This window comes from Ranitomeya imitator, chromosome 3 (genome assembly GCF_032444005.1).
Source record: "Ranitomeya imitator isolate aRanImi1 chromosome 3, aRanImi1.pri, whole genome shotgun sequence".
Taxonomy (NCBI): domain Eukaryota; kingdom Metazoa; phylum Chordata; class Amphibia; order Anura; family Dendrobatidae; genus Ranitomeya; species Ranitomeya imitator.
The window spans coordinates 667,682,840-667,709,443 of record NC_091284.1 but is presented as its reverse complement, the minus strand read 5'-3'; the positions used below and the strand labels follow the sequence as shown (position 1 = coordinate 667,709,443).

At 47.2% G+C, this 26,604-nt stretch overlaps 1 protein-coding gene across 6 annotated transcripts in view; it reads left to right on the top strand.

The window, feature by feature from the left end:
* The window catches only part of LOC138670711 (formin-like protein 3), a 125,522-nt gene that overhangs the window by 95,355 nt on the left and 3,563 nt on the right, over nucleotides 1-26,604 (top strand). For 4 of the 6 annotated variants that reach the window (XR_011319372.1, XM_069758319.1, XM_069758318.1 and 1 more), the window contains 9 exons: nucleotides 1,957-2,191; nucleotides 2,753-2,821; nucleotides 2,905-2,985; nucleotides 3,074-3,203; nucleotides 20,695-20,855; nucleotides 24,244-24,345; nucleotides 25,560-25,652; nucleotides 25,747-25,870; nucleotides 26,080-26,191. Coding sequence is in view for 5 of the 6 variants with exons in the window: in XM_069758319.1 (XP_069614420.1) it covers nucleotides 1,957-2,191; nucleotides 2,753-2,821; nucleotides 2,905-2,985; nucleotides 3,074-3,203; nucleotides 20,695-20,855; nucleotides 24,244-24,345; nucleotides 25,560-25,652; nucleotides 25,747-25,870; nucleotides 26,080-26,171 (1,087 nt within the window). In the remaining variant the exon portion in view is untranslated. The remainder of the gene's footprint in view (nucleotides 1-1,956; nucleotides 2,192-2,752; nucleotides 2,822-2,904; nucleotides 2,986-3,073; nucleotides 3,204-20,694; nucleotides 20,856-24,243; nucleotides 24,346-25,559; nucleotides 25,653-25,746; nucleotides 25,871-26,079; nucleotides 26,192-26,604) is intronic. The other 2 variants (XM_069758317.1, XM_069758320.1) reach the window with 1 other exon arrangement.

Here is a 26,604-nt window from a genome sequence, read left to right as displayed (position 1 = left end):
CCTTCGGTAGGTAAATAAAGGAATAGTAATAGTACATGTAAATAACATAGAATACTTAGTTTACACTGTTTTAATCAAAAAGCGTAAAAAAAACATCCCACCGTGACAAGGTGTACCCAATCTCTAATATCAAACCTCACCATGTGTCAGCAGACCTCAATGTAGATGAGGGCAGAGCAGGACCCAGACCCGACTGTCCAGGCACCTGCCCGTGGAAAGCTATATAGACAAAACGCCAAGCCCAGGGAGGGGGGGGGGGGAACGGGGACGCACACCTCTGTACAAAGTACAAAAAACTAAACCAAAGAAATGAGCCAGAACATATGTTAGTATAAGTGCAACAGATTCACACTGTGGCCTCCTAACAGTCAGAATCTTAAGCACAAACAAAATGAGCAAATACCCTGCAGGAAGTAACTAAATTAATAGTAATAGAACATGTAGATAGCATTGGGTATTTACTTGTCACTGTTTCGATAAAAAAAAAAAGCGTAAAAGCCATCCCTCCATGACACAGTTGGTTCTAGGTCCTTCTCTGCTGCCCTCTTCATTGAGGTCTGGTGGCACATGGTGAGGTTTAATATTGGGACTGTGCCGATTGGGTACACCTTGTCACGGCGGGATGACTTTTCCTTTTTTTTTTTTTTTGCTCAAATCATTGTCAAGTACTGTATGTACCGTCTGTTATTTGCATGCATTATTACTATGTGTTTATTTACTTGCTGCAGGGTATTTGTTCATTTTTCTTTTATCTACATAGGTTAGGTTACCACAGTGTGAATGTGTACCTGCACCTTGCACTTCTGCCAACATTTCTTTGGTTTTGTTCAATCTTCAACATAGGCAAACAAATCTAGAACATAATTCTATAAAATTAGGCCATACACCTACAAATTTAGTTCATACTCGTACAAATCTAGAATATATACTCTACATGCAATGAAAATCTAGAACATGCTATTACACAATGAGACATTACTCGTACAAATCTAGAACATGCTCCTACACAGGTGGACCATACTCGTACAAATCTAGAACATGCTCCTACACAAGTGGACCATACTCGTACAAATCTAGAACATGCTCCTACACAAGTGGACCATACTCGTACAAATCTAGAACATGCTCCTACACAGGTGGACCTTACTCGTACAAATCTAGAACATGCTCCTACACAGGTGGACCTTACTCGTACAAATCTAGAACATGCTCCTACACAAGTGGACCATACTCGTACAAATCTAGAACATGCTATTACACAATTAGACATTACTCGTACAAATCTAGAACATGCTCCTACACAGGTGGACCATACTCGTACAAATCTAGAACATGCTCCTACACAAGTGGACCATACTCGTACAAATCTAGAACATGCTCCTACACAGGTGGCCCATACTCGTACAAATCTAGAACATGCTCCTACACAGGTGGACCATACTCGTACAAATCTAGAACATGCTCCTACACAAGTGGACCATACTCGTACAAATCTAGAACATGCTCCTACACAAGTGGACCATACTCGTACAAATCTAGAACATGCTCCTACACAAGTGGACCATACTCGTACAAATCTAGAACATACTCCTACACAAGTGGACCATACTCGTACAAATCTAGAACATACTCCTACACAAGTGGACCATACTCGTACAAATCTAGAACATGCTCCTACACAAGTGGACCATATTAGTACAAATTTAGAACATACTCCTACACAAGTGGACCATACTCGTACAAATCTAGAACATGCTCCTACACAGGTGGACCATACTCGTACAAATCTAGAACATGCTCCTACACAAGTGGACAATATTTGTAAAACTGTAGAACACACTTCTACCATTGGAGCACTGTTGGATTTCACCCTAGTATATATATAAATCTAAAATATATATAATTTTCATGCTTACAAATTCATAAAATAATCCACTTGGTTTGGCTTCATTACAGGTTTGACTTGCGGACAATCCCTGTGGACTTTGTGGAGTGTCTGGTGCGTTTTCTTCCTACAGAAGCAGAAGTTAAGTTACTGAGACAGTATGAGAGGGAGAGGAAGCCTCTCGAGGACCTTTCGGATGAAGACCGATTTATGATGCTCTTCAGTAAAGTGGAACGTCTCTCCCAGAGAATGTCTATCATGACGTTCATGGGCAACTTCAATGAGAACCTGCAGTTGCTCACACCGGTATGAAGACATTAGCATAAGATATTTTGTTCTCCTAGCCCCTTGCTAATGAATAAGCTGATGTAGGGGATACACACCGCTCAATCAGAAGTCCACTGCCAGCTGCTTATCTTCTAGCAGGATCCATTCACAACAGAGTGTACTTCTACTGTCTTCTACGTTTAATTTTTAATATTTTCCCTCTGTTCACATCTGCGTCAGAGCCTCCATGACATTCTCTGTCATCCTGACCAGAAGAACGTTGCTGCTTTCAGCAATAATTTTACTATTAAACCATCACAGAAGAACCAAAAAATTGTCTCCGTGTGGCACTAACCATGTCCGCCATGACAAATTGAGCTCTTTGCCATAAATGACAGCCACAAGGCAGATGTGACCAGAGCCCAAGTCTGAGATTCCTGAATGTATAGTAAATATTGATGTGGCATCAATGCTTGATACCTGTATCTCTGTATGAAACCTTCCATGCCTTCATTATTGACCCTGGAATATAGGTTACACTAGGATGAGGTGCGTGTTTTCTTTGTTGTATGTCATCTCATAGATTTTCTAACATTGCAGCAACTTAATGCAGTGATCGCAGCGTCTGCTTCTGTCAAATCGTCTCCGAAGTTGAAACAAATGCTGGAGGTGGGTGAGCGCCTGAGGATCAGGTTTCAACTGCTTTGTGAAGTGGCAAATGCTGAACTGACGCCTCTGTGTCTTTTGCTCAGATTATCCTCGCTTTAGGCAATTACATGAACAGCAGCAAGAGAGGATCCGTCTACGGGTTCAAACTACAGAGCTTGGACTTGGTAAGACGGTCATTATCACTAATGGCGCTAGAGAAGAGCTTAGCTCTGCATGGTATTCCGATAGCTAATCATTTCATGTCTGCTCCAGCTCCAAGACACAAAGTCAACGGACAGGAAAATGACCCTATTAAACTACATCGCATTGGTGTGCAAGGAGAAGTATCCTGAAGTGGCCACTTTCTATAATGAGCTTCACTTTGTAGAGAAGGCAGCGGCAGGTAAGAACGTCAATCCGATGTCAACTGTTAGAAGAAAACATGTATAGCTTATCGTAAGATCACCACCCCTCCCCCCTTACATATTAGACCAGTATCAATGAGTTCAGCTGACCATCTAATGTGTATCGGGGTCTCCAACGCTCTCCTAACATTTCATCTCATGTCCGATGTTCTGACTGCTGAGTTTTTTCTTTTTTTTTTTGTTCTCTGTGAGATAAGCTGTTGCCTGAGATGTCTGGAAGTGGCTCATAGAAAACATAGAAGTGCAGCTATCTAAGATTTTTAGAGGGATTTACATCTCTAGGTTTTTTTAAACCCACCCTTCACTGTTCAATGCATCGCTCTCTATTCAGACATCACATACTGTATCTGTGGATACTTTGATCTCTCTGCATATTCTCTCTCCATTGTTCCCTGAGTAAAGTCTTACGTTAGGCTACGTTCACATTAGCGTTGCGCGCCGGTGCGTCAGCGACGCAACGGCGACGCAACGCACGACGCACCAAAAAACGCGCGCAAACGCACGCAAAAACGCTGCGTTTTGCGACGCGTGCGTCGTTTTTTTACGAAAATCGGACGCACAAAAAATGCAACTTGTTGCATTTTCTTGCGTCCGACGCTAGCGTCGAAAACGACGCACGTGTCGGAAAACGCAACAAAAAAAACGCACGCGTCCCCCATGTTAAACATAGGGGCGCGTCGCCGACGCAACAGCGACGCACATTAGCGGAACGCTAATGTGAACGTAGCCGTAGAGCTTTCTGTTTTGCAATACGATCACATTCTTGTTTGCACCCTATTATGTCCATGTCGTACAGACTATCCAGCCATCTCTGTGACAATTGCCTGGGGTACGGAGAAGTCCTTTTGTAGCAGTAAGACCTTGATCAGCAGTCAACTGTCTGTTATAATGAGGTTTACAAAGATGAATTCTAGCGCCAGTTTTGAGAGATATATATATATATACAGTAAAGACCAAAAGTTTGGACACACCTTCTCATTTAAAGATTTTTCTGTATTTTCATGACTATGAAAATTGTACATTCACACTGGAGGCATCAAAACTATGAATTAACACATGTGGAACTATATACTTAACAAAAAAGTGTGAAACACCTGAAAATATGTCTTATATTCTAGGTTCTTCAAAGTAGCCACCTTTTGCTTTGATGACTGCTTTGCACACTCTTGGCATTCTCTTGATGAGCTTCAAGAGGTAGTCACCGGGAATGGTTTTCACTTCACAGGTGTGCCCTGTCAGGTTTAATAAGTGGGATTTCTTGCCTTATAAATGGGGTTGGGACCATCAGTTGTTTTGTGCAGAAGTCTGGTGGATACACAGCTGATAGTCCTACTGAATAGACTGATAGAATTTGTATTATGGCAAGAAAAAAGCAGCTAAGTAAAGAAAAACGAGTGGCCATCATTACTTTAAGAAATGAAGGTCAGTCAGTCCGAAAAATTGGGAAAACTTTGAAAGTGTCCCCAAGTGCAGTGGCAAAAACCATCAAGCACTACAAAGAAACTGGCTCACATGAGGACCGCCCCAGGAAAGGAAGACCAAGAGTCACCTCTGCTTCTGAGGATAAGTTTATCCGAGTCACGAGCCTCAGAAATCGCAGGTTAACAGCAGCTCAGATTAGAGACCAGGTCAATGCCACACAGAGTTCTAGCAGCAGACACATCTCTACAGCAACTGTTAAGAGGAGACTTTGTGCAGCAGGCCTTCATGGTAAAATAGCTGCTAGGAAACCACTGCTAAGGACAGGCAACAAGCAGAAGAGACTTGTTTGGACTAAAGAACACAAGGAATGGACATTAGACCAGTGGAAATCTGTTCTTTGGTCTGATGACTCCAAATTTGAGATTTTTGGTTCCAACCACTGTGTCTTTGTGCGACGCAGAAAAGGTGAACGGATGGACTCTACATGCCTGGTTCCCACTGTAACATTTTTTCAAACTGAGTGTTTTTGGTTTCACTATTCTCTTTTGTGTCTTCAGGTTTCTTGGTGGTGTGTGAACATGATCATACAGACTTGTTCACTGTGCAAGTAGCCCATGTGTTCCTGTTTCCATAATTGTTCTCTTGTGTCTACAAGACTGGGGAGTTCCACCACTCCTCTTGGGCTATCTGCACAAAAGCTGTTCTACCCTGTATGCACACATGGATTTTTCCTCTCTGAACCCTGTTCACACAGGTTATATACAGATGATCAGGTTTTTAAATACATCAGATAGGGATTGCATACATTAGTTAGGACTGCTCTGATAAGGGTATACCGTGAAGATTGGTAGAGCAGCTTAGTATACATTTTTTGCAAAAAACGTATCAACCAAATACCCTGTTTTTTACATCTTTTACTAGCACTTGCGGATTACTGCAACATTTTTTCAAACTGAGTGTTTTTGGTTTCACTATTCTCTTTTGTGTCTTCTGGTTCCCACTGTGAAGCATGGAGGAGGAGGTGTGATGGTGTGGGGGTGCTTTGCTGGTGACACTGTTGGGAATTTATTCAAAATTAAATGCATACTGAACCAGCATGGCTACCACAGCATCTTGCAGCGGCATGCTATTCCATCCGGTTTGCGTTTAGTTGGACCATCATTTATTTTTCAACAGGACAATGACCCCAAACACACCTCCAGGCTGTGTAAGGGCTATTTGACCAAGAAGGAGAGTGATGGGGTGCTACGCCAGATGACCTGGCCTCCACAGTCACCAGACCTGAACCCAATAGAGATGGTTTGGGGTGAGCTGGACCGCAGAGTGAAGGCAAAAGGGCCAACAAGTGCTAAGCACCTCTGGGAACACCTTCAAGATTGTTGGAAGATCATTCCCGGTGACTACCTCTTGAAGCTCATCAAGAGAATACCAAGAGCAGTCATAAAAGCAAAAGGTGGCTACTTTGAAGAACCTAGAATAGAATACATGTTTTTAGTTGTTTCACACTTTTTTGTTAAGTATATAATTCCACATGTGTTAATTCATAGTTTTGATGCCTTCAGTGTGAATGTACAATTTATTCGGACTCCCATGACAGCACTACGAGAGAGGGGATCCGCCCTTCAGGAACAGGAAACCTACAGATACAAAAGGGCGGTACCTCTCCCCATGCATCAGTTGGTTTCCTGTTCCTGGAGGGGCAGGATCCTACAGATGAATCTCGTAGATGGATCCCAGGCCGGCCGGTCGAATCAGGTAGCGGGGGGGTCTCCTACCTCGACCGGTGCGGAAGCTCCTGGAAGACATCACGGTGGTCCTGGCTGGACTGCACGTCAGTGATGTAGACAGCAGGGAGCAGAGTCCAGAGGATTCCTGATCTCCGTTAGCGCCGGCGCCGGTAAGTATATCGCTCCTTCGGTGTGGTGGTGCAGCGCGGTGGTGATGTAGCGGTGCCAGGAGGGGAACGCTATCCGGAACGCTGCTGCGTGCTCTTCGGCGTCCTGCATCGCTCTCAGCGTTAGCTGGAGCGTTTCCGGTGCAGTGACGTCGAGGGGGCGGAGTCAGCAGGCGTTTCCGGTCTCTGGGTGACTGCGCATGCGCAGTTCATCCAAGATGGCGGCGCCCATCGATCCTGAACGCCGGTCTCCTCACACACTGCGCTGACCCCCCAGATGTAGTCTCATCAGCCGGAACCAATAGGAGTGGCGCCAGGCAGCCTGCTGACCGGATCTGAGGGGGATTTAAGCAGGAGCTGGGAATAGAGCTCTGCCTTTGGTCACATCCACATCATGGAGAGTGATGGTGAGCGGCAGCTTCAGTTGCCGGAGGACGTGCGACAAAAGCCCACGGAGAAGGAGCATGCCAGAAGTGACCAGTCCAGCCGTAAAAGCTCGTCCAAGCAGGGATCCAGAGCATCGACTGGCAAAGAACCCCCTCGTGTTCCGGTACCTTTTTTGGCGTACACTGGTAAGAGATCTACGTGAATGCTCACTCAGTGACGCGGGCCCCTTATACTTTGTCATTTTAGGGAAAGAAAAGTGCAAAGTCGAAACATAAGGAGTGTGCCCTGTGTGAAGTCCCGTTACCAGATTCTTATATTAAAAAATTATGCGCCTCCTGTATACAACAGACGGTGAGGTCTACAGGAGTGGAGGGGTTGAGTGACATCAGGCTAGATAGATGGTATCACCCTTATTGTCCTCCCCTAGGTAGCGGAAGAATCTGCTTCTACGGCTAATCTGCGTGAGATGATCCGTACAGAAGTAAGGGAATCCCTGCGGTCTATGTCCCAGGCGGGGAGTTCAAAACAGAGAACCTCGGTGATCTCTGATTCATCAGAGGAAGATAAGGATGAAGGTTCCTATGGCTCAAATCTCTCTTCCTCGTCATCAGAAGAGGAATCTGGCCGATTCTGTCTGCCTCTGGACCGAGTAGATAAATTAGTTAAGTCGGTCAGAGGTACGATGGGCCTAGAAGAACCTAAGACTCCGCTTTCCCGTCAGCAACTAATGTTCAGTGGTTTGGAACACAAGAAGCGTAGGTCCTTCCCGGTGAATGATAAAATTCAAGACCTGATTCTCCGGGAATGGAAGAAACCGGAGAAGAAAGGCTCATTACCACCAGCCTTAAAACGCAGATATCCCTTTGAGGATACGACTGTGGATACCTGGGACAAGGCCCCTAAATTAGATGCTGCGGTAGCAAAGGCATCAAAAAAGGCCGCATTACCTTTCGAAGATATGGGATCCCTTAAAGACCCCCTTGACAGGAAGGCGGATACCTTCCTTAAAGGTACCTGGGAGATGGCAGCCGGATCGTTGAGGCCAGCGGTGGCTGCGACTTGTACAGCCAGATCCCTAATGGTCTGGCTGGAACAGTTGGAATCCCAGCTTAAGGAAGGCGCTTCCAGAAGTTCCATTCTAAGTGCGCTTCCGGTGATTCAAGATGCTGCGGCTTTCCTGTCGGACGCGTCGGTCGATTCGGTCAGGATGGCGGCCAGAGCAGCAGGACTCTCCAACGCGGCTCGTAGAGCCCTGTGGTTGAAATGTTGGTCGGGTGACATTCAATCAAGGTCCAAATTATGCGCTATCCCATGCAAAGGGGAATACCTCTTCGGACCAACCTTGGATGACCTGCTTGAAAAGGCTGGAGATGACAAGAAAAAATTCCCGAGTTTGTCATCATCTTCTTATCGGCGTCCATTCAACAGGAGGAGATTTGGTCGCGGAAGGAAGCGCGCATCCTCACCCACTAGAGAGAATTTTAGATGGGAGGATAGACGCAGGAGAGGTACGGGTTACATGTTCCGCCGTTCCTCAAAAGAACGTAAGAAACCGGACCAATGACTAGCGATCCCTGTGGGAGGGAGATTGTCAGCCTTCTCTTCCGCATGGTCTAACATCTCAAATAGTGACTGGGTTCGAGGTATTATTTCAGAAGGTCTGAAATTAGAATTTATTCACTGGCCTCGGGATAAATTTATGTTAACCCCCTTACGTTCCTCCACTATTGAACAGACGGCTTTGGAGGCAGAAGTTGTGAGTTTATGCCTCAAAAACGTGCTGATTGAAGTTCCAGAGTCAGAAAGAGGGAGTGGATTCTACTCTCCCCTTTTTCTGATCCAGAAACCAGACAGATCATTTAGGACTATCATTAACCTTAAATCCCTGAATGAATACCTGGTTAAAGCCACATTTAAAATGGAGTCAATCAGCTCTGCAATTAAAATGTTGTTCAAACACTGCTTCATGGTAGTTGTGGACTTAAAAGATGCGTATTATCATGTTCCTATCCATGAAAACTTTCAGAGGTTTCTACGTGTGGCGGTGTCTATGGGGGGTATTGTTCGACATTTTCAATTTAGAGCCCTTCCCTTCGGCCTCTCAACGTCTCCCCGAGTATTCACTAAAGTAGTTGCGGAGGTCATGGCGCATTTACGTGAATCTGATATCCTCATAATCCCTTATCTGGATGATTTCCTGATAGTTGGGAACTCAGCAGACCATTGCCTTGCTCAGGTAAAAACAGCTATATCTAAGCTAGAGAATCTGGGCTGGATCGTGAATTATGAAAAATCCCGATTACAACCCCTAAAAAACCAGAGATTCCTAGGTCTGCTGTTAGATTCCGAGTCCCAACAATGCTGTCTTCCAACTGATAAACTGCGCCATATCCAACAACAGGTATTAAAAGCAATTAAAGAACCAACCATGACTCTTAGACAGGCTATGTCCTTGTTAGGTTCCCTAACTTCCTGTATTCCCGCCGTCCGTTGGGCCCAGTTCCACTCCAGACCTTTACAGTTTGACGTACTGAATTATGACAGAGTCTTACAGGGTTCCTTGCAGGGTCAGATGACATTGAGTCCAGAGGTTCTGACATCTCTTAGATGGTGGCTAAGGGAAGACAATCTGTCAGCAGGAGTTCCCTGGGTGACTCAAGTGACTCGGGTAGTTACGACGGACGCCAGCCCCACAGGGTGGGGGGCACACATGGGTGACGTGGTAGTCCAGGGTCTATGGGACCCCCAAACATCAGCCTCTTCTAATCAAAAGGAGTTGTTGGCGATTGAATTATCAATTAAGGAACTCCTCGTGTATCTACAGGGTCACCATGTCAAAATCCTCTCCGACAATCAGGTGGCAGTGGCCTACGTGAATCACCAAGGTGGAACACGCTCCGAGTCCCTGATGGAAATAGCGGACCGCCTGCTCCAGATAGCGGAAAATCATTTTCTATCTTTAGCAGCAGTACATATAAAAGGGAAGGAAAATATAAAGGCGGACTTTCTAAGTCGAAACACCTTAAGACAAGGAGAGTGGTCTCTGAACACAAAAATCTTCAACCAGATTGTCCGCAGGTGGGGTCATCCAGAGGTGGACCTATTTGCCAACAAGGACAACAGAAAAACGAAAAAATTCTGTTCCTTGAATCCCAGGGAATATCCGCTGGTAGTGGATGCCTTCCTGATCAGATGGGATTTCCGGTTGGCTTATGCGTTTCCCCCGCTAAACCTGTTGCCTCTGGTGGTCAGAAAGATAAGGGAGGATCAAGCGAGAATCATACTGATCGCTCCGTTCTGGCCCCGAAGGGCTTGGTTCTCCTGGCTCAGGACCATGTCGGTGGAAGACCCCTGGGTACTGCCAGACATCCCGGACCTACTTCATCAAGGTCCGATCAACCATCCACAAGTGAAGGGTCTACATTTGACGGCATGGTCTTTGAAAGGTCACTGTTAAAAAACAGAGGATTTTCTCCAAATCTCATTGATACCCTTATGAAGAGTAGAAAACTCATAACAACTAAGATCTACTCTAGAACTTGGAGGAAGTTTCTGGCCTCTTCAAATTTTAATATCGAAGAGGGTTTACCAATCAACCAGATTCTAGAATTCCTGCAGAGAGGGCTAGAGCTAAATCTATCCACGAGTACGCTAAAAGTACAAGTCTCAGCCCTAGGGGCCTTATTTTCTTGCAACATTGCTGGTAATTATTGGGTATCAAGGTTCATCAAAGCAGCTAGTAGATCCAGACCTATACACAGGAATAGGTCAATGCCTTGGGATCTTAACCTAGTCCTCTCAGCCTTGACTAAAGAACCGTTTGAGCCTTTACATTCAGCCTCACTTAAATTACTATCCCTCAAAACAGCATTTTTGGTGGCAATTACATCTGCTCGTAGGGTAGGAGACATACAGGCTCTTTCTAGGCTGTCCCCCTATACAGAGTTTCTACAGGACAGGGTAGTCCTCAGACCAGATCCAGCTTACTTACCAAAAGTGGCCTCAGAATTTCATAGATCTCAGGAGATAGTTCTACCATCATTTCTCCCTAATCCTTCTAATTCCAAAGAGGAGTTACTCCATACGTTAGATGTTAGGAGATGTCTCTTAGAATATATATCAGTCACTGATGCTTGGAAGAGAGAGGAGGCGTTGTTTCTATCTTTCCAAGGTCCCAGGAAAGGTCTTAGAGTGTCGAAGTACACGCTAGCGAAGTGGATTAGGGAGGCTATCTCTCTGGCTTATACTGCAGGTGGAGGTCCAGCTCCGCAGAATCTGAGGGCACATTCCACTCGGGCCATGGCTGCATCCTGGGCTGAGAGATCTGGAGTTTCCATCGACCAGATATGTAAGGCAGCTACGTGGTCATCCCCTTCCACCTTTTTCAAGCACTATAGGTTGGACTTGGGGTTCTCTTCTGATCTCACCTTCGGGTTAAGGGTGCTACAGGCTATAGTCCCTCCCTAAGGTAGTTTACATCTCTGTAATTCTCTCGTAGTGCTGTCATGGGAGTCCGAATAAAGCATTAAGCTACTTACTGGTAGCGGCATTTTTCGGAGGCCCATGACAGCACCCTTAGTTCCCTCCCTATTCACGTGGGGGTTGCACTTCCCATAATGTATATAATGAGATAGATAGATCTCACGTGTGGTATATAGTTCATTATGATTGATTATTTTTGGACATAAACTGTATATAATGTATGTTTGTGTGCTACTAACCGCGGTAGTCCTCTCAGGCTCTAATATACAACTGATGCATGGGGAGAGGTACCGCCCTTTTGTATCTGTAGGTTTCCTGTTCCTGAAGGGCGGATCCCCTCTCTCGTAGTGCTGTCATGGGCCTCCGAAAAATGCCGCTACCAGTAAGTAGCTTAATGCTTTTCATAGTCATGGAAATACAGAAAAATCTTTAAATGAGAATGTGGTGTCCAAACTTTTGGTCTGTACTATATATATATATTTTGGTTGTATTGTTTTTTTATGTGACGATCCATATAAAAATTGAAAAGTATTGTAGTACCATCACTGACTTTTTGAGTACACATAATGGGCGGACATTTCCTGTTCTCTGGAGATCATTTTTTAGCTTTGTTGTGTACACCGCTACCGGATCAGTCATTTCTATATCATTAGGTTTTGTTCGCACGACTGTATTTTTGGTCTGACCAAATCTGTATGTAAAAAAAATTAAAAACACAGCATGCACTATTTACTACCATAAATCTATGCATGTGTAAAAATAAAATAATTTCTCTATCGCCTTTCATTGGGGGTCACAGGAACCATGGGTGTATGCTGCTGCCACTAGGAGGCTGACACTATGCAAATAAAAAAGTTAGCTCCTCCTCTGCAGTGTACACCCTACCGACAGGAAGTAGGATATTTAGTTTAGCTTAGTGTCAGTAGGAGGTGGACACGGGTCTTTCATTAGACCCTTATCTACCTCAATGTGCGTCGTTTCTTTTCAGATTTTCTGGAGGGATACAGGGTGAACAGTCACACCTGTAGTCCCACAATACGGACTATGAGTACGGCGTGTACTGCCACCCCGTATCCTCATAGATCCCCCACCAGGACCAAGATCCTAGCACACAAGCGTGCTTAGAAGTCCGGTCCTGGCTCCGTCCCCCACCCACTCGCCCACCAGAGCCTGTCGGTTGGAGGAGACGAGGACGTCCATCAGCTCCCTGGACGTCTGATATTTTCCCACAGAATGAGGTTAGTAAGGACGGCGTGGGATTTTTTAGGTGAGTATTCCAAAGTACCTCTGGGTCCTTCATCAGTTCCAGGGTAGTCATTTGGGGGTCCCTTGGGATTTTTTCCAGGCTGTATTGACCTGGTTGACATTTTCTCATGGGGCGGGGGTCGTCGCCCCATTAGCGTGGCAACCGCGCTGTTCTTGGCCTTACAGGCGGCCACGCTGCCTTTTTCCCCCGCACTGTGCTCTGTCCCGATGCGGCGGCCGTGCGGCAGCCTCTGCCTTTTTTCCCCCTGCGGCTGCACTGTTTCTGTCCTGGCGCGGCGGCCTTATGGTAGCCACGCCGATTTCCTTGCGGCCGCACTATTCTTTTCTGACACGGCGTGGCCGCCTCGCTGGCAGCCGCGCCGCTTTCTCCTGCGGCCGCACCGCTTTCTTCTGGTGCGGCGGCTTTGCAGGCACCGCCGCCGCTTCCTCCTACGGCCGCACTGTGCCCTTTTACCACGGCACGGCGGCCTTGCAGGAAACCGCGCCGCTTCACCCGCCGCCGCGGCCCTTCCCGGCGGCCGCCGGCCTTAAATTTAGGCCCCGGCTTCTTCCGGGGCCTACTTCCGGCGCTGCGTCTCCTCCCACTTCCTTTCCCTCGGGCGGGCTTTTCTCCCGCCCGACTATTATCGGCAAGCTCCGCCCCCCGCCGCCATCTTGGTGCTCCTGGCCTGGCGGTTAAGCCCCGCCCACCACTCCCAGGCAGCCACAGATGCTTATTTAAGTGCCAGGAACGTTTTTCTTTGCACATCCTAAGAGTGCAAATTCCTGGCATCCTCGCATCTCCCCACTGCTGTTCTTCAGACCTGCAGCAAGTTTCGGACAAGAGTGCCCCAGATGTGTCTGCCTGTTCTCCTAGGGGCTATCGTTCCTGAGGAGCATCTTCAAGGCCGTGCAACCTTCCATCTGGATCCCGCAGTGTCTGCCGTGAGTACCTTTGCACCGCAGTTTGTCTCAATCCCCGGTCCCCTAGTCTTCTGACATTTACCTCAGGGGCCCGTTCGGTCTAATTTTAAGGAAGGTCACTCCCGACCTCCTACTTTTTCCTGTGCCTGTGCCTTAGTGAAACACTTTCAGGGTGCGTCTTGTAACCGCAAGCTTCCCTCAGACAGGCCTGCAGCAACCCACATTATGTTCACCACCCAAGACCCCCCCTGCTGCTCCGCCTCAGAGCGAAGTCCCCACCCCAGGCTGGGCCTCCCCTCTGTCTCTATCAATAGCGGATCTCACACGGGTGTCCCAGACCCTTGTGTCCGTGCTCGATCGGTTGCCCCTGCAGACTTCCGCAGTAGCCAGCGGGTCGCAAGAAGCTCCGTCCGAGTCTTCCAATACAGGCCGTGAAAGATCCAGACAGGAATGCTGGTCTGAGTTCTCTCCTCGGTCCATCTCGCCCCACGGTCCTTCTCTGTGGTCGACTTCCCCCTGATCCTCCCCCCCCCCCCCCCCGAGTAAGGCGAGGTTTTTCTCTGATGCGCCTTCGGAGGATAATTTGGGGCCGGAGTCTAACCAAATCATAACATGAGGGATATGGTTCAAGGCCTCATTGGAGCGTCCAATCTGACCTGTGGCATCAAAGATTCCTCGACGGAACCCGCAGATCAGGCGGTTTCGTTTAGACGGTCTAAATTACCTCCCAAGGGATTCGCTCCTCATCCTGAATCGAGGAGCTTCTGGCCAGAGAAAGAGCGAATTCGACCAGACGTTCTCACAGAGACAAGCGTCTTGGAGTCTCATATCTCTTTCCTCCGGACCTCATCGCCAACCGGAATGAGAGGCGTTAGAGAACGACCTCTCCCTCTGTGGATCCGCCGCTGCTAGACTTGCCACCAACACAGTCTTCACGCTGTCCGGTGGGGAGACTCTGACAGATTCCATCGATAGGATCATGGAATCCTTCGTGAATTCGACTTTCGAAGCTGCCGCATCATCTCTATGCCCGGCTTTCGCTTCCACTTGGGTTTCGAAGTCTGTATCCGAAGGGGCTAAACAACTCCGTTGGGGCATTCAGGCCGGAGCTCCACCAGACTGGATGGCGGAAGTTTCCACCCAGATTACTCACGCCGGGGAATAATTTGTTCCCTGGACGTCGCGTCTTCAGTACAGTAATGTTGTTGCCAGCCGTCACTCTGTTTGGCTCGAGTCATCAAAGAAGTCCCTTACGGGCCTGCCTTTTTCAAGGATCACGTCTTTTCGGTTCCAAGCTGGACCAAATTACTAAGGAAGCCACTGGCGGCACCAGTTCTCTTCCTAGGCGGCAACTTCGGTCCTTTCGGCTTTTCTCGTCGCTTTGCAGCATCAGATTCCTTTTTCGCAACAGCAGAGGCCTCAGGCACGTTAAGAGAAGAAGGCATTCTTCGACTCACTCCTTCCTGGCGTTCCCTCTACTTCTAAGGTGGATTCTCCAGGTCCAGGACTGGAAGTTCCACCTAGGCATGACCCACGACTAGACTCCAGCCCATTTCCCAGGCTGGGCAGCCGTCTCCTGTTCCTCAGGGACGTCTGGGTCTCCTCAGTAGAGGACGCATGGGCCAGGGAACTTGTATCCTCTGGATACAAAATAGATTCATTTCACGGCCCTGGGATCGTTTTCTTTGAATCCCAACCTCCAAGAGACCCCGCTCTAGTCCCGGGTTTCTTTACAGCCATTGTTTCCCTCCTTAAATCCGGGGTAATCGTTCCCGTCCCAGAACAGGAACGGTTCAAATCTCTTTGTACTGAAAGAGGACTACACGGTTTGTCCCAGTCCGGATCTCAAATTGCTTAACAGGAAGTCTCGTCTTGAAACACTTCAGGATGATATTCCCTCATTCAGTAATCGCTTCCATGGAGGCTCAGGAATTTCGGTTTCAGGCTCCCGAAAGTCTATCAATCTTCCCCGACGCTCTAGCCGTTGCGGGTGGCTCGTCAATAGGAAGAAGTTCCGTCTTGTTCGGCGCCTCGTATCTCTGGGCATGTTCTTCGTCACTTGCCTGACCAGAGTCTTTCTTCCCGAAGACACGATTTCCCTCCTTTGTCGGGAAGTTCGCTTGCTCCAGGGTTCTCGGCTCCCCTCCTTTCCGATGGGCCATGAAGGTCCTAAGGAGGTTGGTTGCAACATCGGAAGCAATTTTCCCTTCGCCCGTTTCATTCAAGACTTCTTCAGCAGGCTATTCTATCACAGGGGGACACGTCTGTCTTCTCCCTGCATCGTCCGATCCGGCTTTCTCCCGGGTCAAACGGTTCCTCGACTGGTGGCCGAGGTCACTTCTCTTATCCCAGAGCAGATCCTTCACAGCATATCCTTTCTTCCAGTTCCCTGGCAGGTGGTGACGACGGACGCCAGCCTGCTCGGCGGAGGCGTGGGGCTTTGTCACCTGTTCTTTTCAGGGTTGTTGGTCGGCGCAGGAGTCCTCTCTACCGATCAATGTCCTCGAGTTCCGGATCATCTTTCTGTCTTTCACTGGATAAGGATTCTCAGCAGCCTGCCAATTCGAATCCAGACAGATAATGACACAGCAGTCGCATATGTCAATTTCCAGGGGTGGACTCTGAGTTCTCTGGCCTCTGCCGAGATCCCAGGATCCTCCTCTGGACAAAGGCTACGGTCCTGGTGAGATCCGCAGCGCATGTCCCCGGCGTGGACTATTAGGCCGCCGACTTCCTCGGCTGCGAGGGCCTCGCGGCAGGGGAATGGTCCTTACTTCAGGAGGTCTCCTACCTGATTGCTCTTCGATGGGGGACTCCAGAGGTGGACCTCACGGCGTCCCGATTGAACAGGAATGTCCCTCGGGTCGTCCCAAGGTCCCGCGATTATCTCGCAGTGGTGTTTACTCTTTGGCCATTCCTTGGTCGCAGTTCGTGCTCCCCTATCGGTTCCCACCCCTTCCCTTGCTTTCCAAGCTGTCGAAAAAGAAGGGGTGCCGGGCATTCTGATCGTCCCGGATTGGCCCAGGAGGTCTTGGTTTGCGGACATCGTCAATCTTCTCGCGGACGCCCCTGGTGCCTTCCAGACAGACCCGATCTGCTGTCCCACGGTCCGATCTGCCACCTGAATTATCAGTCGCTCAGTTTAACGGCGTGGTTGTGGACACCACAGTTCTAAGAGTGTCCGGCCTTTCGGCCCGGATGAGTCACACTATAATCCAGGCTAGGAAGCCTTCGTCTTCCAGGATCTACTATCGTACCTGGAAGGCTTACTTTCGTTGGTGCAAGTCCAACCGCTTTTCACCTATGTCTTTTTCCCTGCCTTCCATTTGGTTTTCCTTCAGGCAGGACTGGATTCGGGCTTCACTCTTAGTTCCCTAAAGGACCAGGTTCCTGCGCTCTTCTTCCCTTTGAGAAGATGTTATCTTCTCAGCCGCAGGTTAAGACCTTCCTTCAAGGAGTAGCCCATTCTGTCTCTCCGTACAGGGCCTCTGTGGATTCATGGGATCTAAAGGTTGTGCTGGTCGTTCTTGGGGGTTCCCCCCTCTGAGCCTCTCAGGGAGTTTTCCATGTCAGTTCTATCTGGGAAGGTGGCTTTTCTCAGGTCCATCACTTCGATCCGCCGCATTTTCAAATTGGCGGCCATTTCTTGCCGATCTCCTTTCTTGATTTTCCACCATGACAAGGTGGTCCCAGGCCTCCGCCTTCCTTCCTTCACAAGGTGGTTTTCACCTTTCCACCTCAACGAGGACACCATTCTACCTTCCTTTTGTCCAGTTCCGATTCAGCCTCTGGAGCAATCGTTGAACAGGCTGGACCTCGTCAGGGCAGTGAGGATCTCACTTGCTAGCACGGCTGCTTTCCGAAAGCTGGATTCTCTTTTCGCCATCCCTGATGGTGCGTGTGAACGCCTGCCGGATTCCAAGGCGACTATTGCTTGCTGGATCAGGATTCCAAGGCGACTATTGCTTGCTGGAACAGAACGGCAATTTTGGAAGCTTACCGGTTCAAGAACAGAGTGCCCCTCCAGAGAGAAAGGCTCACTCTACCCGGGCAGTCGGCGCTTCCTGTGCGGTACGTCACAGGGCTTTCACCGACGGCTTCGCAAAGCGGCAACCTGGTCTTCCATCCACACGTTTCGCTGAACTTTACAAGGTCCATACCTATGCTTCGGCGGACGCCAGCCTGGGCAGAAGGATCCTGCAGGCGGCAGTGGTGAGTCCTCGGACCTGATGAAAGTCTGTTTTTCCCACCCCAGGGACTGCTTTGGGACGTCCCATGGTTCCTGTGTCCCCCAATGAAAGGCGATAGAGAAAACAGGATTTTTGGTTGCTTACCGTAAAATCTGTTTCTCGGAGCCTTCATTGGGGGACACAGCTCCCTCCCAAGTTGAACAGCTTTGTTTACTGTTTACGTTTGAGTTCTTTGAACACTCTTTGAGTGTTTGAAACTGTTAATCTGTGGAGCGCCATGGAATTTGTTGGCGCTATATATAAAGTTTATTATTATTGTTATATTATTCTTTCTCCTTTACACGTTGCTTCTCCTACTGCTTTCTCACTAACTGAATATCCTACTTCCTGTCGGTAGGGTGTACACTGCAGAGGAGGAGCTAACTTTTTTATTTGCATAGTGGCAGCCTCCTAGTGGCAGCAGCATACACCCATGGTTCCTGTGTCCCCCAATGAAGGCTCCGAGAAACAGATTTTACGGTAAGCAACCAAAAATCCTGTTTTTTTTTTTAAAAAAATCAGATGCCACGGTAATATGCCTGATTTCAGTAAGGCACCTGCTTTTAACAGCTACCTTTGCTACAGAATTGCAATGTAACTGTACTTGGTCCTATGACTGATTAATAGCTGCTGCTGTAAAAACAAAAAAAAAAAAAAAAAAACCCCGCAGATTGCACATGGATGACGGGTGAAAAAAATCTTTTCTGGATGATACTCTGAGCGATGTTTCTTTCTTTTTTTTCTTTTCTTTTTTTTTTTTTTTTATACGCTTGTGTGCACCTACCCTTGGATGTAGGGTGACTTATTAAGCTGGGATCACAACACTACGCACAGGGAAGACTCCCTCAGCCTCTCTCTAAGGGCAAGTTCACACAAGCATAATAAAAAGAGATCATCCTGAAAAGTGGGAAGATTTTTTTTGTGTGATATTTCTTTTGTCAATTATCTATTACTGTAGCTGCCATAATGTACCCGCACACTGTCTACACATACAGTATAGGTAAAATGTATGGCTTTCTCTGGAACAGTTTTGAAACTAAAAAAAACAAGACCCAAATCATTAATCAACAAATTAAAAACAAAACACACATGTTATTTGTTTTCTACAAACTTACATCTGCTAGAAAAGGACCTTTGGCCAATTTTCATATATTAAACTGGCCTCAAAATCTAATACTGGCTGTAGAGCTGAATATAATTTCTTTTTTATTTTGTAATTCTCCTTTGTGGAGATCTTTTCTTGTATTTATAATTTATGATCAGTGCAATTGCGCATTACTAGATACTCTTCTCTGGAGGCACGTTTTTTTTTCTCCCATTTATGAAGTGGCTAATTATAAGCAGGAGAAATAACATACCCCCAGTAGGTCAGAAGAACATGCTTTCTTCTGCTTACTTTCACACTAGCGTCGTACGACGCACGTCGCAATGCGTTGTTTTGGAGAAAAAATGCATCCTGCAAAGTTGTCTGCAGGATGCGGTTTTTCCCCAGAGACCAACATTAGCGACGCATTGCCGCACATCGCAACCGTCGTGCGATGGTTGCGTTGTGTTGTGGCGGATCGTCGGAACAAAAAACGTTGCTTGAAAGTAGCCTAAGTGTGATTACCAACACTTCTGCAGCTCTCCTCTAACTGCACTCAGCTGTATTTCCCCTTCCCACACACTGACTGCTGTGAGATGAAAGCTGAAGGTGTTTCTCACACTCCGCACTGCTCTATTTCCCCCATTCCACACTGACTGCTTTGAGATGAATGGTCAGGACTGCTCTACACCCCCTCCCTCCCCACATTGACTTCTGTGAGATGAAAGCTGAAAGTCTTTATATATACACGCATGCGCGCGCGCACGCACACGCACACACACACACTGATTTCTGTGAGAAGCTGAAGGTGTTTATGCCACTCAAGGCTGCTCTATTCCCCCCCCACACACACACACACACACTGACTGCTGTGAAATGAAAGCTGGAGGGGTTTATCACACTCAGGACTGCTCTTTCACACAAACACACACACTGACTTCTGTGAGAAGCTGAAGGTGTTTATGCCACTCAGGGCTGCTCTATCCCCCCCCCCCCACACACACACACACACACACTGACTGCTGTGAGATGAAAGCTGCAGGTGTTTCACACTCAGGACTGCTCTATTCCCACCCCCCCGCCCACACACACACACACACACACACACACACACACACACACACACACACACACACACACACACACACACACACACACACACTGACTGCTGTGAGATGAAAGCTGCAGGTGTTTATCACACTTAGGACTGCTCTATCTTCCCTTCCCCATCCCACATCCCCGACTTTGCAAGCTGATATCCCTGCACACATGAGGAGAAAGTAAAAAATTTAGAAAGCCATTTTATTCACCTCTGCAACCACTGTTCTGTGAAAGGTGAAAAGGTCCTCCTTAATGCATTGAAAATTAAATACTTGAAACTTTCCCTTTAACAGCGCTTGCACTACTTTCCAGCATTAAGTGACTGCCTTAAAGGCTATATTTGATTTAATTACAAATGTAGAATTAAGACTTGCTGCAGATGAGTGGTTGGAAATCCTGTAAAATGAATCTTCTGCTATGTGATGCATGTGAGAAGATCACATTGGTGAAGGTGTATGATCTCACGCTGTGGCTGAGACAGAACTCACAGAATCTGAGATTTCCTCTACTGAAAACCTTACTCAACATTGTTAACTATTGACTATGAGGCTTTCATCTTTGTACTTCTAGTAATAAATAACTGTATAGAAGCATGTTCTCAGGGAAACAAACGTTTGCTAGTCTCATGTTTCGTCTTTAGCCACGACCACTCTCTGGTTCTGTCACAAAGTCTCCGATATAATTCTGTTTTGTGCTTGCAGTGTCTTTAGAAAATGTACTATTGGATGTCAGGGAGTTGGGGAAAGGAATGGATTTGATCCGAAAGGAGAGCAGCCACCATGATAACAGCATTCTAAAGAGTTTCGTGAGCACAAATGAAGCGAAGCTAGACAAGCTTCAGAAGGACGCTAGGACTGCAGAGGTAATGTTGCTTGTGGGCGATGTTTTTCAGATCAGATAATATATACACTGCGCAAAAAAATAAGGGGAATGCTAACGTACCACATCCTAGAAATCATTGAATGAAATATTCCATTTTCAAATCTTTTTTCATTACATACTGGAATGGAATGCATTGAGAACAATAAAACATAAAAATGATCAATGTAAATTAATATCCCCTGGAGGTCTGGGTTTGGAATGATACTCAAAATCTAAATGGAAAATCAAATTGCCGGCTGATCCAACTTCAGTGGAAATACCTCAAGACAAGGAAGTGATGCTCAGTAGTGTGTGTGGCATCCACGTGCCTGGTCATGGTCCCGATGAGGCATCTCCTCCCATGCCTGAATTAAAGTTAAGCATCAGTAAACTCCTGGACAGACTGGACGTGATGTTGGTGGATGGAACATAACATGATGTCCCAGATGTGCTCGATTTTGATTCAGGTCTGGGGAACAGGCAGGCCAGTCCATATCATCAATGCCTTCATCATGCACGAACTACTGACACACTTGAGCCACATGAGGCCTAGCATTGTCATGCATCATAAGGAACCCAGGGCCCAGTGCACCTATATATGGTCTCACAATGGATCTGAACATCTCACCCCGGTACCTAATTTCAGTCAGGATACCTCTGGCTAGCAAATGGAGGGCTGTGCGGCTTTCCAAAGAAATGCCTCCCCACACCATTACTGATCAACTGCCAAAACGGTCATGCTGGAGGATGTTGCAGGCAGCAGAACGTTCTCCACGGCGTCTCCAGACTCTGTCACATATGCTCAGTGTGAACCTGCTCTCATCCGTGAAGAGTACAGGGCACCAGTGTCGAATCTGCTAATCACACTACACAGTGTTTGAGTGTAAGCACAATACCCACCTGTCTGTCCCTCATACCACCCTCATGGAGTCTGTTTCTGACAGTTTGAGCAGACACATGGATGTTAGTAGCTTGCTGGAGGTCATTTTGCAGGGCTCTGGCGCTGCTCCTCCTGTTCCTCCTTGCACAAAGAAGGAGGTAGCGGTCCTGCTGCTGATTTGTTGCCCTCCTACGACCCTCTCCATGTCTTCTTGTGTGCTGGCCTTTCTCCTGGTATCTGCTCCATGCTCTGGACACTGCTGACACACAGCTACCCTTCTTGCCACAGCCCGCATTGATGTGCCATTCTGGATGAGCTGCACTATCTGATCAATTACTGTGGGATGTAGAGACCGCTTCATGCTATTGTACAGTACCTCTAGGGTGAGAGCCATGACAAAATGCAACCGTGACCAAAACAATAGGCAAAAAGGATGAGAACAGAGTCTGTGGTCATCCCATGCAGAACTACTCCTTTATAGGGGTTGTCTTGCTAATTCCAATCATTTCTACCTGTTGCATGTTCCATTTGCACAACAGCAGGAGAATTTGATTCACTATCCGTGTTTCTTCATAAATGGACAGATTGATTACACAGAAGTGTGATTGACTTGGAGTTACATTGTGTTGTTTAAAGGGAACCTGTCCCCCCCCCCCAAAATCGAAGGTGAGCTAAGCCCACCAGCATCAGGGGCTTATCTACAGCATTCTGGAATGCTGTAGATAAGCCCCCAATGTATCCTGAAAGATGAGAAAAAGAGGTTAGATTATACTCACCCAGGGGCGGTCCCGGTACGATGGGTGTCGCGGTCCGGTCCGGGGCCTCCTATCTTCTTACGATGACGTCCTCTTCTTGTCTTCATTCTGCGGCTCCGGTGCAGACGTACTTTGTCTGCCCTGTTGAGGGCAGAGCAAAGTACTGCAGTGCACATGCGCCGAGAAAGGTCAGAGAGGCCCGTCGCCTGCGCACTGCAGCGTGAAGACTAGAAGAGGACGTCATCCTAAGAAGATGGGAGGCCCCGGACCGGACCGTGACGCCCATTAGACCGGACCACAGCGGGAATGCCCCTGGGTGAGTATAATCTAACCTCTTTTTCTCATATTTTAGGATACATCGGGGGCTTATCTACAGCATTACAGAATGCTGTAGATAAGCCCCTGATGCTGGTGAGCTTAGCTCACCTCGATTTTGGGGGTGACAGGTTCCCTTTAAGTGTTGCCTTTATTTTTTGGAGCAGTGTAGTATTCTGGAATGATAATACTGCAAATATTTGCATATATGAGCCTTATCCTGTGATAATTGTAAAATTAATATTTTTATGTAGTGTGAGGCTGTGACACGTTACAGCTAGAGGAGTTGCTCTGTGTTCTCCCCAGGTTGTGCATGCAGACAGATAGTCCATAGGTGTGCATGGGAGTCACGGATTTCCGGTCCAGGTTTTCCATGTGGCTGAAGGCCACAGGTTTGTGTGTGTTAAAAGCCCTGCAGTAAGAGGTATGGGGGTGTCAGGTGTGTGAGGTGCATGTCCATGTCATTCTGGTGTGTGCTGGTGTGCAGAGCACTGGCTGAGTGCATGGAGGCACAGGTCCAGTGGAGACAGCACCCAGGGCAGCTGAATAGCCTGGCACCCGCAGCATATACAGCGATGCAAATTGTCCATGGTACTGGTCTCAGATGTGGACAGTCCTGTGCCCAGAAGTGGATATCCTGTGCCCAAAAGAGGACTAGAATGTGTAACGATTGCAAACAGGTGGATATGGTGCCTGGCTGCTATCCGGAGGATATCCTGGGCTGTGTACAGCTGTGTGAGTAAAGAGACTGTAAGAGACTGATACAGCGATGCAGGACACCCACGAGAACTAGTCAGAGGAAGGCTGGCGTGTTTAGTGTCTGCAACATATGAGGCTGTGTGTATGGAGACTGTAATATGGCGTGCGGTCGCCCAGGGAACCTGGACAAGGGAAGTCTGGCCTGTTTAGGGACTGTAAATCTAAAGCCATATGATATGTATAGCTATGAAATGGTGTGAACTGTACACTGATAATATACACTGAAGTTATATGCATTTGTGTGAGTTGGACTTTAATGCTGTGAGGAAACACATTAAAGAGACTTTTGTGTTGGAACTTTGTGGGTCACTGCCTCTTCACTGCGTACAATCTTACAGTAGTTATTTGGATTTGTCTCTGCTGGTACCAACATGTGACCAAGTGCTGTATCAGACTGTGGTTCTCCAAGAAAATCCATCTTGTCTGGGCCTCTATATCCGTGTCGCTTCTCTTGCTTTCTGCCATTATTTTTAGTATTGTGTGTATTGTTTTCCCCATCAGCTGTTTTTTCCTGCTTTATGGGACTGTTCGGTGCGGGTATTTTTAGCAATCCATCCCACTGTGATTCCTCCCTCCCATCCTTCCCTCCTCTGTGCCTGCAGGAAACGTAGACTTGTGAAGTTCTGTGCGCTCTTGGAAGGGAACAGTATCTCCAGATCTCTCCTTTCTCTCCTCTGCAGGAAGCGTACGCAGCTGTGGTGCATTACTTTGGAGAAAATCCAAAGACAACGCCGCCCTCTGTTTTCTTTCCAGTGTTCGCCAGATTCATCAAATCATATAAGGTACAGAAATGAACCTCATGTCACAGACTAGTGTGCGAGCCTGTTGGATGCTGCAGAAGCACCTGCGTTCAATGTGTGTCCTCGAAACCCAGAAGAAAGGCTCTTTCCTGTGATTGTTCCAGCAGGAAAAGGTCCTTGGGGTGTGGTCACCTGAACAGCAACTGCGTAAGCGCTTTGTCCAGCGAGTGGGACTACGTTCAGGATAGACTCTGCAAGTGGGGACATAGAAACTACACGCTGCTCCATTCCAGAGTAAATGGCAGCACGGTGGCTCAGTGGTTAGCACTGCAGCCTTGCAGCGCTGGGGTCCTGGGTCAAATCCCACCAAGGACAACATCTGCAAGGAGTTTGTATGTTCTCTCCGTGTTTGCGTGGTTTTCCTCCAGTACTCCAAAAGCATACTAGAGGGGACAGTGATGATGATGTCATTACAGCGCTACGAAATATGATGGCGCTATATAAGTAGGAATAAATTAAATGATGTCCCGTATACACTTTAAGGTGTAGATTTACAAATCTCAATTATTATTTATATAGTGGCAAATTATTTCAACATTCTTTAGAACGTATGAAGGAATATTAAAGAGTTTAACAAGAGGAATGAGGGTTTACACAAAGAGGTAAAAATGTTTTATACTATTGTCCACCTATCGTTTATAGTAAACAGGGTAGTACCCACTAATCCGCTAGTCATCCAGCCAGTGTCTGTGATATGACGTGCATGAGGACTTGAGAAATGTAGGATTTAATGCTCAATAACAGATGAGGTTCTGAGGAACAATGATGATAAAAGAGCAGGAGTCAGTTAATGAAATATCATAGACCTGCCTAAAATATGGCTATTTAGGGCACATTTAAAAGGTGGATACCGAGCATTAATTTGGTTGTCTGGGGTAGAGCATTTCAGAGACTTGGCGCAGCACAAGAGGAGTCCCGAAGACAGGAGTGCAGGGTTTGAATTCTGCAGAATAATAGTCTTGGATCATTAGCAGAACATAGCCAAGGTAAGGCTATAGACAGGTGGGGAGGAGATACAGGGAGATGCAGCACGGTGGAGGGCTTTGTGGGTGTATCATGATTTATTATTGTAGAAACCTATAGCACAGAAGGCTCCTCTGCCAGTATGATGACTATCAGGATAAGGAGCTATGAGATGTTCTGTCTCGCCATGTTTTATGGTATCACTGGTTTACAAGGCTTATTTCTCCATACAGGATGCTGAGCAAGGTAATGAGATGAGGAAGAAGCAGGAGGAGGTGTTACGAGAGAAATTACTAGCCCAGGAGGCAAAGAAGATGGACCCTAAGGTATAAAATAGGAGATATTATCAGCCCCAGGGCACCGCAGCCATGTGTTAAGTCATCAGTGATCAGTATAGAGCATCTTTTATTCTTCCTCCAGTCTCCAATGCAGAAAAACAAGCGCCAGCAACAGGACTTGATAGCTGAGCTGCGAAGGCGGCAGGCCAAGGACCACCGTCCTGTGTATGAAGGAAAGGATGGAACTATCGAGGACATTATCACAGGTGGGCTTCTTTTATAGGTGAAATCCTATACATTTCTTTCTTCTACAGCGATCTCGAGCACCCCATGGAGTTAATGCTCCGTCCTACTGCCTGCACTCCTGGGGATGGCTACTCCTTGTGTTGAGACTTTTTTTTATTACTGGTAATTGTCGTTATTTGACCATGTATGTATATCTCTCTGTTTCCCCAAACCTCACTGATGCCTGCAGTCCTGAAGAGTGTCCCCTTCACAGCCAGAACAGCCAAGAGAGGCTCTCGGTTCTTCTGTGATACTTCCCTTTTTGAGGATTCAAACTGTTAAGCCCCAGTGCCTTTTAAAAAGTATGTAACAGTACCAGCACGCTCCTCCTGCATGCATTGTCACCTGCCTCGGCCAGCCGCGAGCGGCGGTCTTGGACAACGCTGGGATGCATGCCCGCTCTGTGCTTTAACTTTGTGGCCACTGTACTAATGATTTGCAATGCACCTGACTGCATGTTCTTCTCACGCCTGGATAATGTCATATTTCTGGATATGTTACATATATACATGCGCCTGATCCTTTCTGATATTAGTCTGGCCAGCTTCTTCTTCTACCGATCTGTAAGCGTTATTTTACGGGAACCAGGTGCCCTCAATGTTGTACATCTACGGGATGCCGCCGGCACGGTGATGAGACAGTGTCAAAAAGACAGCAACTCTCTGCAAAGCTGAAATCCTGGTTTCGTTACTCATTTTCTTGACATTGGGAGCAG